The 11,375-nt window shown below is 38.1% G+C and overlaps 4 protein-coding genes across 8 annotated transcripts; 2 read left to right on the top strand and 2 right to left on the bottom strand.

The window, feature by feature from the left end:
- Positions 1 to 266: 266 nt before the first annotated feature.
- On the bottom strand, positions 267 to 5,704 carry LOC106365194 (LL-diaminopimelate aminotransferase, chloroplastic). 3 transcript variants are annotated; one of them, XM_048745184.1, is made up of 11 exons: positions 5,549 to 5,704; positions 4,979 to 5,055; positions 4,822 to 4,889; positions 4,394 to 4,510; positions 4,118 to 4,180; positions 3,844 to 3,948; positions 3,702 to 3,752; positions 3,300 to 3,620; positions 2,915 to 3,121; positions 683 to 2,837; positions 267 to 557 (listed from the first exon to the last, which is right to left on the bottom strand). In XM_048745184.1, exons 1-10 carry the CDS (start codon positions 5,617 to 5,619, stop codon positions 2,544 to 2,546), a joined length of 1,374 nt encoding a protein of 457 aa, XP_048601141.1. In that variant the 5' UTR covers positions 5,620 to 5,704; the 3' UTR covers positions 267 to 557; positions 683 to 2,543. The 3 variants fall into 3 exon arrangements, with proteins under 3 accessions (XP_048601141.1, XP_013660098.1, XP_013660099.1); XM_013804644.3 differs by having other exon boundaries at positions 267 to 491; XM_013804645.3 differs by lacking the exon at positions 5,549 to 5,704 and adding an exon at positions 5,175 to 5,368 and having other exon boundaries at positions 267 to 491.
- BNAC01G04570D lies at positions 1,801 to 2,180 on the top strand. The gene has a single exon (XM_013804646.3). The coding sequence runs from the start codon at positions 1,801 to 1,803 to the stop codon at positions 2,050 to 2,052; it is 252 nt and encodes an 83-aa protein (XP_013660100.1). The 3' UTR covers positions 2,053 to 2,180.
- Positions 5,705 to 5,841: 137 nt separating the features above from the next.
- Positions 5,842 to 7,725, top strand: LOC106438551. 2 transcript variants are annotated; one of them, XM_013879749.3, is made up of 4 exons: positions 5,842 to 5,928; positions 6,240 to 6,419; positions 6,837 to 7,116; positions 7,236 to 7,725. In XM_013879749.3, exons 2-4 carry the CDS (start codon positions 6,251 to 6,253, stop codon positions 7,531 to 7,533), a joined length of 747 nt encoding a protein of 248 aa, XP_013735203.1. In that variant the 5' UTR covers positions 5,842 to 5,928; positions 6,240 to 6,250; the 3' UTR covers positions 7,534 to 7,725. The 2 variants fall into 2 exon arrangements, with proteins under 2 accessions (XP_013735203.1, XP_022549667.1); XM_022693946.2 differs by lacking the exon at positions 5,842 to 5,928 and adding an exon at positions 5,940 to 6,039.
- Positions 7,726 to 7,754: 29 nt separating this feature from the next.
- On the bottom strand, positions 7,755 to 10,616 carry LOC106438550 (DUF21 domain-containing protein At4g33700). 2 transcript variants are annotated; one of them, XM_013879748.3, is made up of 11 exons: positions 10,219 to 10,613; positions 9,727 to 9,803; positions 9,569 to 9,652; positions 9,331 to 9,444; positions 9,154 to 9,240; positions 8,938 to 9,077; positions 8,746 to 8,833; positions 8,579 to 8,652; positions 8,379 to 8,503; positions 8,036 to 8,298; positions 7,755 to 7,942 (listed from the first exon to the last, which is right to left on the bottom strand). In XM_013879748.3, the coding sequence occupies exons 1-11, from the start codon at positions 10,394 to 10,396 to the stop codon at positions 7,898 to 7,900; spliced, it is 1,275 nt and encodes a 424-aa protein (XP_013735202.1). In that variant the 5' UTR covers positions 10,397 to 10,613; the 3' UTR covers positions 7,755 to 7,897. The 2 variants fall into 2 exon arrangements, 1 of the variants encoding a protein (XP_013735202.1); XR_002654767.2 differs by lacking the exon at positions 7,755 to 7,942 and having other exon boundaries at positions 8,090 to 8,298; positions 8,379 to 8,495; positions 10,219 to 10,616.
- Positions 10,617 to 11,375: the final 759 nt, after the last annotated feature.

The following is an 11,375-nucleotide window of genomic DNA, read 5'->3' as shown; positions in this document are numbered from 1 at the left end:
AAGACTTGCCAACAACACACCGACACATTTTCTTTATTTGTTTGCCTGTGAACAAATCAGGAATCAGAATATATTCTCTGCAAGAATATGAGCACAAAGCAAGTATTCTGTGGAGGTTAATGTCTGCAGTTACAACGAGTAATTGTACTTAGCTTCAAAAAGTTGTGATAGATATTTAGAGGATAGCTCCAGAAAGTTAATCAGTTAAACTCCTTAGTTAGAGTAGAAATAACCCGGATTATCAGTCAGTCTCTACAGCGCTAGTGTGGGCTTTTATCGATGTTTATTTATATTTTGCCAAATAACACACAGCTTGTATAGTAGAGGATAATTAATCATACAACACTTATTACATAAACTCCATCATAAACAAAAAAAACAAATACAAAGAGAGAGATTTAATATATTTTTAAAAAGTTTAATCAAAGCATATAATGGTCGGGTCGCAGCAGCATTCATCCACAAAGCAGCAACAACACATGGCCGCAAGACTGCACAGCCAATAACACACCAATTTTAAGTTTAAGACAAACTTCTCTCACACTGATCTATAATATCTACATTGCAACATGCATTTATAAATTCCATAAGATCTTAAATTTCCAAACCTTGTATTAAAAGTTTGGTAAAGCTAATTATAGAAACAAAAATAGTCCAATGAAACTAGTCACAGAACACTTACAATCCTTCAAGAAAACCAACTTTCTTTCTTGGCGGTGGAGGTGGTGGTGGTGGAGGATAATACTGCGGCGGTGCTCCCACAGGAGGAGGCGGGCCTTGCGGGTAACTTCCCGGTGCAGGGTAAGGATAAGCATACTTTGGTTCGCTCATATTTTTGCTAAATGATCAAAATCACTCTAGAGGAACTGATGAACCTTATCAAAAAAATGGAAACAGAGGAAAATAATAATAGAGACAAGACTAGGGAGAGAGAGAGAACACGGATTGCGATCTTTAGAGTGTAAATGTGGGGCTATGTCGACGTGTATTTATATTTGCCAACGAACACAGCTTGAAAGATAAGTCTCATAATAAAGTACTAACAAAATAATAATGTATACTTTGGGTAAGAAGACTTTAATATTGGAGACTTTGAGAATAATCTTGAAAGTACACCACCACTGTCAAAGTATAGGAATCAATTCTTTGGTGTGGAACATTCTAGTGTGTGATGCAAGCAAAAAAAAAGGTGAAGTAACGTGGTTGCTTTTGTTTTGGAGTTTTTCATTGCAAAGTTTTCATTCGTTTACAATTCTCAGAATAATTGTTCACAAATCAGTTTTCTTTAGGCATTTTTCTTTTCTTTTCAGACCATACAGTTTGAGAAAAAAAAAATTCATGAAACAAAGTAAAAGTCTAACTCGATCTTCATTTAATAAAAGGAGGAACAAAAAGGAGTAATCATTTTGTAATCTGCTTACACAATTTTTTTTAATATGGTTTGGACATGGATGGAAGTTTGTTTTATCTTATTTCAGTGGGTTATCTTTTAGCTTTATTTTATGGTCCCAAGTCCACCACCACCATAGAGTGGCGCACAAGTTCTTCTTTCTTATTGTAGCATTGGCACTCGATAGCCACGGCTTTGGCACAAGTTGACTATGTTGTGCTACGTGTCATGAAATGAATGGTTATATTTGGATTTAATTTTCTTAAGAAACAACTAGGGTGCCATGTAACGCACGGCACACACCTACTCCCTTCATTCTTTATCCTCTCTTCTCTATATTAACGCATGAAACATGCAACCAATCTTCTGCACGCAAAACCTCCTATTTTCTTTAACTTTAGACTCACCAAATGGCACCATTAGCTGCGATGTTCATGCTCTCCCCTCCTCTGATTCAGCAGTTACCAACAACAACAACAACAAACAATAATCTGCAGCCACAACCAGAACCTTCTCTGCCGGTGGTTAGATGTCATCTTCCGGCAAGAAGCTCATCAGAAAGTTCTGAAAGTTCTCGTTCCAAGTTTATGCTTTGGCTGTTTGGTGATCCTGCTACGTATGACAAGAGGTTCCAACGAGCTATTGAACTTAGTTGCTCCTGATGGAGATTCTTCATACTTTCTTCTTTTGTGTTGCTGTAAATGAACATATATAATCTCCTCCACATAATCTCATACCGTACGTTCTGTAATTTATACAATAATGAAACCCTTTGAAGATGTTTTGATTACTTTTTGATACATAACAAACTCTATTAACCGTATCAACTCAACCTAAACGGTTCTTGACACATCAAAACATTCCAAGAAGTAAGAAAAGAGTTTACTGTGAATAAACACGACCAAGAGTTTACTCCTGCAACATTTCTTCTACCTGATAAGAAAAACTACATATTGTTTCATATATTAACTATAATTCAAACAATATGTGGAAATATTTATTAATTGAATTGTTATTTCGTAACTTACTGAAATATTTGTTACTTAGTTGTCAGCAATTCAAAAAACGAAAAAACAAAGGAAACGGTATTATTTAGATGCTTGTTCAAGTCATTAAAGAGGGTAATGATGATGAATGATTACAAGAATCTTAATCATTTGTAAAGCTTCTTGAATCTCCGACACGCCTCCAAGATGTTCTCTCTGTGACCAAAGGCGCTAACACGAACAAACCCTTCACCTCCAGGTCCAAACCCGCTCCCTGGAGTCGTAACCACATGAGTCTTCTCCAGAATCTCAGCAAACACATCCCATGAGCTTTGGTTCGGGAAGTGAGCCCAAACGTAAGGCGCATTCTTTCCTCCGTACACATCATACCCGAGAGAAGTGAATGTGTCTATGATTATGTTTGTGTTCTCTTTGTAGAACCCAACCACCTTGTGCATTGCCTGCAAAAAAGACCCAAGTCATATTACTTGTGTGGGAAGAAATGGGTTTTTAAGTTTTTGAAAATCTCTCTCTTAACCTCAAGTCCTTGTGGTGTAAGGCAAGCAAGAGCACCAGCTTGGGAGAGATTAGATGCACCGTTGAAACAAGTGCAGACAATTCTATTGAAGTCTTTTGCTACAGGGAAGCCGTCTGAATAGAGCAGCTGTTTGGGGATGACTGTCCAGCCAAGTCTAACTCCAGTGAAACCAGCGTATTTACTGAAGGAAGCTGTCTCCATAGCAACCTATCAAGCAGTTAAGTTGGAATAAATAAATTCAGTGTTCTAAAAATCGGACTAGGCACCCACCTAAACAATAATCCTCTCTATTATAAGACGCTTAACCACCGCCTAGCGATTTTTAGAACATCGAATAAAATAGACCTTTTTGGAGAGTTATAATCAGTCATCATCATTCTATTACCTCTTCTGCTCCAGGGATTTCGAAAATGGAGCGTGGATTGTCCTCAGACATGTACACTGCGTATGCTGAATCATACACTATGATTGATCCGTTCTTCTTTGCAAACCCTACTAACTGAGTCAGCTGATCCCTCGTGGCAGCTGCACCGGTAGGGTTATTTGGGGAACAGAAGAAGATTATGTCCGTCCTGCTAACGGTGGATAAGTCTGGGAAGAAGCCGTTCTCTGGAGTGCATCTCATGTACTCAATGTTCCCATACTTTTGCACATCTGTGTTAAATTGTCCGGTCTGACCCATAATAACACTGGAGTCCACATAAGCCTGTTCTAGCAAGAAAAGAATCATTTAAGAAGAATTAGACAAGACTACAACTGCAGTTTGGTTTCAGATCTGTCCAATTACCGGATAGGAAGGATCTTGAACGGCAACTGTAACATTGGAACCAAACATAACCTGCAACAAGTGTAATCAAAGAAAGAAACAATTGCTCAGTTTCATTGATCTTCCATGAGCTAAGGATGAACAGTCGGCAAATTAAACAAACCTGGAGACGGGAGATATCACATTTGGCACCATCAGAAACAAAGATGTCATCTTCACCTATGCCAAGGCCACTGTAGTATGTTTTGGCAAGCGCAGCTCTCAGTGGCTGTTCAAATGTGTGAAAACAAAGGTTTAGCTTGGATAAAAACTTAACAAACGATGCTAAAAATACGAAACAGATCTAAAACCATCTTCTCTTGGGTTTAGCATCAGTCCACAATAAAATAAAGCGACTTGCAAAAGCACATAATAATTAGAGAGTGGTGGTCACTGACCTTTGCACCTTGTTCAGCACCATAACCACTATATCCCTCTACTGTGGACAACTCATGCGCTTTCTGCCAGAGGAAACAATCATCAATCTCTATAATAGTAAAATAAAATAAAAAACTATGCTACCAGAACAATTTATATCAAGTTCTCATTGTTCTTCAAACAAAAAAATATAGGAAAAGTATTTATTTTGTCAAATATGAATCATTGTGCATACTAGCGCAGTATTAGTCAAAATCAGTTAAAGATATGTTGAGATAGGGTTAAGAAGGAGGTACATTTGCCATTGCAGAAGTGATCACTTCTGGAATTGGCTCAGTTGTGTCTCCTATTCCAAGGCTTATGATTTGCGCATCTGGGTACTTCAGCAAGTGTGCAGACCTTCTTCTTGCAATCTGTTTGCATTTCCCGAAAGAGATGAGCATCACATAGAGAGAGAGACAAAGTGGATAGTATAACTTATTGCACAGGTAACCCCAAAAGGGTATGGCTTATTCATAATGTAAGATCACTGCCAAACTTTTACAAAAATTTTACTGGGTACACACCAACATTTTGTTTATTAAAAAGAGGGAACAATGCATGTGCTTGAAGGAGAAAGAGTTATATATATTGAAATGAAAGCCATTCCTTCAAATATTTGCCAGCAAATTGCTTACAAGGTATCACAAATCTTAAGTAAAACAAGACAGAAATAGATACAAACCTCCGGGAAGAGGTAGCCAGCCTGAAGTTTTGACATGTTTGAATTCCGAGACACGTTTGTCTTATACTCTACAAACAAAGTAAGACAATATAACAGCAAAAAAAAAAAAAAAAAAACAAGATTAAGAGTTATGTGTTCAAAGAGCAAGAAGTATTACCGATCTTATCTTGAGGGGTTGCAACGCATTTGCACGTGTTGACCCGTTTGGCCATGGGTAAGCAAGCATTTCGAGTTCTGAAGAGAATGACAAATTAGTATAAAAGCAAACACAAGACTACAAGAGAAATGATGACAATGTTACTGTTACCAGCAGCTTCTGAAACTATGAATAAAAGAGAAAGATGATGGTTTACAGAGAAAATAGACTACAGACTCTGTCTCTTACTACCACCCCAACTCTCATCATCATTCTCTCTTCCGTGTTAAACGTCTCTTCCCACCAACCCCCCCATAAGGCTAATAGTATTTAGATAACAAACACCTAACCAAACTATGGTTACTTGGAGAGTACTGCCTAAAGTAACTATGGTTACTTACTGTATCACCTTTGGGTCATCCACCGATCCTTATATCCATTTTAAACCTCTAAACCATCGTTTGTATCAGTTAATATCATCGCAAAAGCAAATGCATTGTTCAATGACCAGTAAACAGAATCCAACATTGGTTACTAGAATTGTGAGCTGTAACTCATATTCATCCTCTTAGAAAAAAATAGTCAACGCACCTGCTATTAAAACTCGAAGAGGCTAAGAAAGTGGATGAAGAAGAAGAGATCATAGAAGAAATTGACGACATTTTTCACGCTGAGCCTGAGCTCAAAATGGTTACTCAGAAAATTTGCAGACAAAAGAAACACGTGTTGTTGTGGGTTATGTAACGTAGGACTTGGTAATACTAGCAGCCACTAGGGTTCTTCTTCGGTTTAATACTTTGGTGCGAGAGGGAAAGAAACCCGGTTTATTCCAACCATTCTCTCGTTCCGGTTTGGTTTGGTTTACCAGAAAATCTCTGAATTCGATTGTTCTTCGCCTGATTTAAAGCCGACGAATTAACCTTTTCTCTCCGCCTTCTGGAAGCTTGATATCTGGGGAGTTCGATTTCGTGGTAAGCAATCTCCTCTTCGACCTTTATTATTCCTTCTCCAGAAAAAAAACCCTTCTCGAAGCAACCAATTTTGGATTGTCTTCTTCTTCGTTTTCTCGTTGATTTCGAGTCGTAAGAACATAGCTTTAGTAGGAAATTTTAAAGCTTTATGATTCTCGAATATATATATATATATAATAGTCGAATTGGATTGAAAAATACGAGCTTTAGATTCTTCTACCCAAGTTATCAGCTCCATCTTTGATCTATCACTTGTCTTGATTTGGAGATTTAAAGGTCTCAACTTTTTCGTTTGTTGCTTTTTCTAACAGGTGGGGAGTAGATGGATCTGGAAACTGAGAATCGAATAGCTTCGATTCTGTTGAGAGAAGCAGCGGAATTGAGGAGACAAGCTGAGAAAGAAGGAGTCCGAGCGTATCTTGAGAAGCCTAATGTAAGGCATCGACCTAACTCTAGGTTTCTCACTGCTACTGTTCTTGGTGTTCAGCAAGGTATCATCCTTTTTTTTAACTCTTCCACTATGTTTATATTTTGGTTTCTCTAAAGCTGGGATTTTGATTATGTTGAGCTTGTTTTTTGTATGGAGAGATCATTGGCAACTTTTATATCTGCATCTGGAGACTGATCTACAATAGCTTCTCAGTCTTGTTAGGGTTGTGAGAAGGAGAAACCTTTCATGGTTTCATCTTTGTGTGTCTTAGCCTCTTTGTTATTACTGTTTAGTTTTTCTTATTTGGATCATCCGTATTGTTTTCTTGTCTGCCGAAGGGAATCCAGTCTTTAAGGTTTAAACTCTAGTTAACTATGTATTCTGATGTGTTGCGACTTTTGAGGTTCCAGTTGAACACTAGAGTTCATATTTGTTTAGTTCGTTCTCTTTATGTGGTTACTTCCTTTGCGCCATGCAGCAAACAAAACTGTAGAAACCGATGAGATGTGGAGGCTTCGACACGCAGAGATTGAGTTTGATCAGAGGCTCAAAAGAAAATCAAGAGAAGTGAGCAATGGCAGTGGCCAAAGTGAACAGGGCGATAGGAGGAGTTTTGTTAAGAGATGCACTTCAGTTGATGAGAATGTTACTCGTTCTTCACCATCGTCAAGTCAGAGCAGAAACAAAATATGGCAACCCGATGGTGATGATGGAGAAGGGTTGGGAGATGTCGAGGTTGAGACTTTTCTCCAATCAAGGTATGTCCTTTAAGACTCAATCTAGATAGTAGATGCTGCCTGTTTATTACCTCTATAGTCATGAAACGAGTTGGTAATCGGCTTTTCTTTATAAAACGTTTGATTTTGGTCTATGATAGGGTCAAGCGTGGCAGAGGCTCTATTGGTCCTATGATGGATGAACCATTTCCTTGTCTTCCTGTGAAAGAACCGTCAAGAACTTCTGATACAAGAGAATGCAAGTTAGTTTTACAGCCAGAGAGACGGCCTATCCTTAGACATAACACTGATTCTTCTTCTTCCGATGATGAGCAGACTCATAGAAAAAGAAAAGAGCATAAGCAGAAACGTAGTAAGAGGCACAAGTCGAAAGAGAAGAAAAAAGATAGGAAGGAGAAGAGGAGAGAAAAGAAAAAGAGGAAACATGGTAGGGACTAGGTGGTCTTCTTCGGACAAAAGCTATTGCACACGTTCAGAAGAGTGAGAGAGGAAAAAATGTTAATGTTGGGTTGAGTGGGAGAGAAAGTGGATGTTGCTGTATTTCAAAATGTTATACAAGAGATGGATACAGAGATTGTTTACTCCTACGATAATGTATGTTCAATATATATAAACCATTTTTCGTTTTAACCCCTTCATCACTCTGTATATCACACTGATAACATAAAACCATTGTATTACTTTCTAAAACCGCGATTACAAACATTTTTAGTTCCTACATTGATACAGCCGCATGACAAGTAACAGAGTACTCAGGCTGAAAACAAGGACATGACCATTCATTATCAGTGGTCATTCACTGTCACAAGTCTTCAAAATGGTGATCCGTTTCGTCGAAGATCTCCTCCTACAAACCCACAAACCCAAAATTATAAATCAGTCAAGTGAAGAAAGACTTCTTAATTTTTGATTTGGTAACACTTGTGGAAACATTCCTTACCTGCAGAAGTTCCTCAATAACATCTTCCATTGTAATGATACCAACAGCTTCTTCTTCCTCGGCTAGTTTAGGCAGCGGATTGCCATTTAAATGCAAGATGTCTGCGTCATTGTCCTTTGACCACTTCTTGGTCTTACTTCTCTTGAACGAACTTGCTCGGTTTGGAAAGCTCTTCCACTTCTGAAGCGATCTCTTTGTCCTTAGCATTCTCTCTTGAGGAGTTCCTTCACCATCCACATCCACTTGTACTTCCTTAACCCTCTCTGTTAGAAACCAAAGCAAAGATTCTCAAACTCGAAAACTCAGAAGCACCACATTTTTTCAACTAATGAAAACTGCTTACCGTCTTTAACATCTTTACAAGGTAACGGGTGAATTTTATCGCACTGCCTCACCACAACAGCCATATGGCTGAGTCCTTTCTGGAACTCGTTCAATATGTCATATAAAGGCAAGGTTTCTGGTACTCTAAACAAAAAGCAAGACATCAGCCTTTTTGTATCACACTCAGTGGGATTAATAGTTTAGGTTCGGATACTTCACCTCGGAATCCTTCTTATTGTGACACTCTTGACGGGTGTTTCATCATCTGGATTGATAGTCAGTAAGTTCTTTACCTAATGATTAAAATATATGAATGGTTAGAAGCAGGGAAAGTATTTGCCTATGTGAGTTAAAATGTGGAACTAATGCATGAGATTGAAAGTCACCAGAACAAGGCCAATGATGTTAGTTGGCTGCTCATAGTAAACTGGAACTCTGCTATGTCCTTTCTCAAGAATCAAGTTCATCAAATCCCTATATCAAAGGAAAAGAGCACAAAGCTTAGTATGAGAAGAATAAAGAGTAGAGGAAAGTGTATCTCTCATATGATAGTTCTCCTAGCAATCACAGAACCAAACCTGTCTAGTTTGGCATTGATATCAATAACAAATATATCAGAGATTGGTGTCATTGCATCCTTGACCATTTTCTCAGAGAGTTCAAGAGCTCCTGCAATGATCGTCGTCTCGTCATGAGTCAACTCTCCGCCCTTTCCAGCCTGTAAGAAACGAAAAACATGACAAATAAGAGATACATAAACTTGACCATCTTGAAGATGAGATCAATTTGCATACCTCATTTCCATGAAAGTCCACAAGTGTTTTCAGCTCAGCTCTTCGAAAAAGCGCTGCACGACGATGACCCAACAGAAAGTCCAGTAGCTGGATCATTCAAAGGACCAAAAAAAAACTTAGTATAATGATGGATGAGGCATTGACACCTGAGGAGATGTGTAGAGTGTATTTACTTACCTTGCTAATTGGCCATGCAACTGGTAAGCAGACAAAGACTAGGACACGGACGAACGGAGCCACTGTTGCACCAATGGCCAAACCATAACGTGAACAAATTGACTGAGGTATAATCTGCAGTTACAGTAAAGCCAACAATCAATGTTAACATCTCAGGACTCAGATACATAAACATGACTGAAAAATGCTCAGAGGCGGTTTTCCGATTGATTGTTATAACAGGAGAGGCTAATCTTACCTCACCAAAGAGAAGAATCAATGTAACTGAGATCAAAATGGCACCCCAAGCCGTGACAAGAGCATCAAGAAAAATAGGAAGCGTCTGAAAAGATAAGAATCATTACTACCAAGACCTATAATCACACAACACAGGAGAAGGCGACGTTTCAACATTACCTCCATAGCAGCTGCATTGCATACAAGTAGAGTGACAAGCAACAGATGCTGATTCTTCACCACTGGTAATATCTTTTCTGCAGGAAAAAAAAAAAAGGAAAACACTTTCCATCATTAACATAAGATTTTTCATGATGCTAATAACAGCAGCTGAGATCATTGATAGTAAAAACCGATTAAAAGGATGTTCTTGTATTGATCTAATAGTTTAGAAATCAGATCAAAGTCTTCAGTACTCTTAACTAACACGCTACTACAACAGAATAACAAAGAAACCAAACTCCAACCAACTTTGGCAGATGCGCTTGGAAGTTAAATCAAAACTGTCAATCAATCAATGAACATCACAAGCAAAGAAGATGGCTAACTACAACTGCACATGTGTAAGCTAAATCAAAAGTATCAAACTTTATTAACTATCTGCAAAACTTATAAAGAGTAAAAAAAAAAAAAGTATCAAACTTTAAGCATCGAAAGTAAGAAGCTTTTTACCAGCGTATTTGCGATGCTGGGGAGTACCGGATTTAGCGAGAACCTCGAGATCAACGAGACTCAAGGACATAAGACCCAATGTCAAACCAGACATGAGCCCAGCGAACAAGACGAGAAACGCTATCACAGCTATGTGTATGAAGAAGTTCGCCTCGCAACACACAAGCTCCGCCGCCATCTTTACAGCTTCCCTCAAGAAATCAGAAAACACACTAAACCCTAGCTCACACTCACAGACCTCTCTTCATCGTCAGAGATATCAAAATCAGAATAGGAAACTCGATTAAATAACGGACAAAGTTGTAAGCACAGATTAAAATAAGGTGGATTTTGCAGAGAAATCGAAGCAAGGAGATGATAGAAGCCCAAGAGCTCGTGCGGTGGAGATACTCTGCATATGCCAATATAGTATTATAGGGGCCTGGCACTAGGATGTTTAATGACAATCGTACCCTTTATCTGAGCGCGACGTACCTTAAGTGAGAAAGGGTGTTTTGGGGAATTCATCATTTGTAAGAGAAGTCCTTTTTTATTTTTTTTGCTGACGCAGCATTAGCTGTTTTTTTCCCGCTACGGACAGTATTTTGATCCGATACGGATTCTCGCACACTACCAAATACTTTTTCTCTGTGTGTATGTCGTTGTAAACCTGAATGATGTAGCATAGTACCATAATTAAGTATATTTTCATTAAAAAATATTTGTATATTGTTTTTTAACTTCATTATTAGTATCAAAATTTGTGTTGACAGTTTATATGATTCGAAACAAAGCTTTTCATTATTAGCCACTTGTTAGGTCGGCAAGTATCTTTTAAACTATTGAGCGAAAAGGATACTCAAGTTCCCATACAATATAGGAGTATCAAGGGCCGCTGCTGAGATTTAAGGGGCTATAGTTGGTTTTTAAAAAATTTCAGTTAAAAATTTTTTTTGGTAAATTTTGGGACCTAAAAAAAAATTTTTGGAGGTTTTTTTCTATGTAATTTTTTCTAAAATTTTTAGGATTTAAAACCAATGTTTCGTTAGGCTTTGCTCAGGACCGTTCCCGGGAGTATCTCATTGTTTATTTTATGAGAGTCGTGCATTTCCTTTAGCGAGATATCATATTATAATTCATTCGTGACAACAAGGAAAAAGGATGAGTTAGGGCCTTAC

This window comes from Brassica napus, chromosome C1, assembly GCF_020379485.1.
Source record: "Brassica napus cultivar Da-Ae chromosome C1, Da-Ae, whole genome shotgun sequence".
Classification (NCBI taxonomy): domain Eukaryota; kingdom Viridiplantae; phylum Streptophyta; class Magnoliopsida; order Brassicales; family Brassicaceae; genus Brassica; species Brassica napus.
The sequence above is the reverse complement of the archived record's forward strand: the minus strand, read 5'-3'. Positions and strand labels throughout refer to the sequence as shown.

Excerpts from the sequence above, each read along its gene's own strand:
- BNAC01G04570D (XM_013804646.3), top strand. The coding sequence starts at position 1,801 with ATGGCACCATTAGCTGCGATGTTCATGCTCTCCCCTCCTCTGATTCAG.
- LOC106365194 (XM_048745184.1), bottom strand. The coding sequence starts at position 5,619 with ATGTCGTCAATTTCTTCTATGATCTCTTCTTCTTCATCCACTTTCTTA. Across the intron at positions 3,949-4,117 it reads GTGCTGAACAAGGTGCAAAG|CCACTGAGAGCTGCGCTTGC; the intron begins GTCAGTGACCAC and ends ACATTTGAACAG. Across the intron at positions 3,753-3,843 it reads GTGATATCTCCCGTCTCCAG|GTTATGTTTGGTTCCAATGT; the intron begins GTTTGTTTAATT and ends CACTTGTTGCAG.
- LOC106438550 (XM_013879748.3), bottom strand. The coding sequence starts at position 10,396 with ATGGCGGCGGAGCTTGTGTGTTGCGAGGCGAACTTCTTCATACACATA. Across the intron at positions 9,804-10,218 it reads CCAGCATCGCAAATACGCTG|AAAAGATATTACCAGTGGTG; the intron begins GTAAAAAGCTTC and ends TTTTTCCTGCAG. Across the intron at positions 8,504-8,578 it reads ACAATAAGAAGGATTCCGAG|AGTACCAGAAACCTTGCCTT; the intron begins GTGAAGTATCCG and ends CTTTTTGTTTAG.
- LOC106438551 (XM_013879749.3), top strand. The coding sequence starts at position 6,251 with ATGGATCTGGAAACTGAGAATCGAATAGCTTCGATTCTGTTGAGAGAA. Across the intron at positions 6,420-6,836 it reads TGTTCTTGGTGTTCAGCAAG|CAAACAAAACTGTAGAAACC; the intron begins GTATCATCCTTT and ends TGCGCCATGCAG. Across the intron at positions 7,117-7,235 it reads GAGACTTTTCTCCAATCAAG|GGTCAAGCGTGGCAGAGGCT; the intron begins GTATGTCCTTTA and ends GGTCTATGATAG.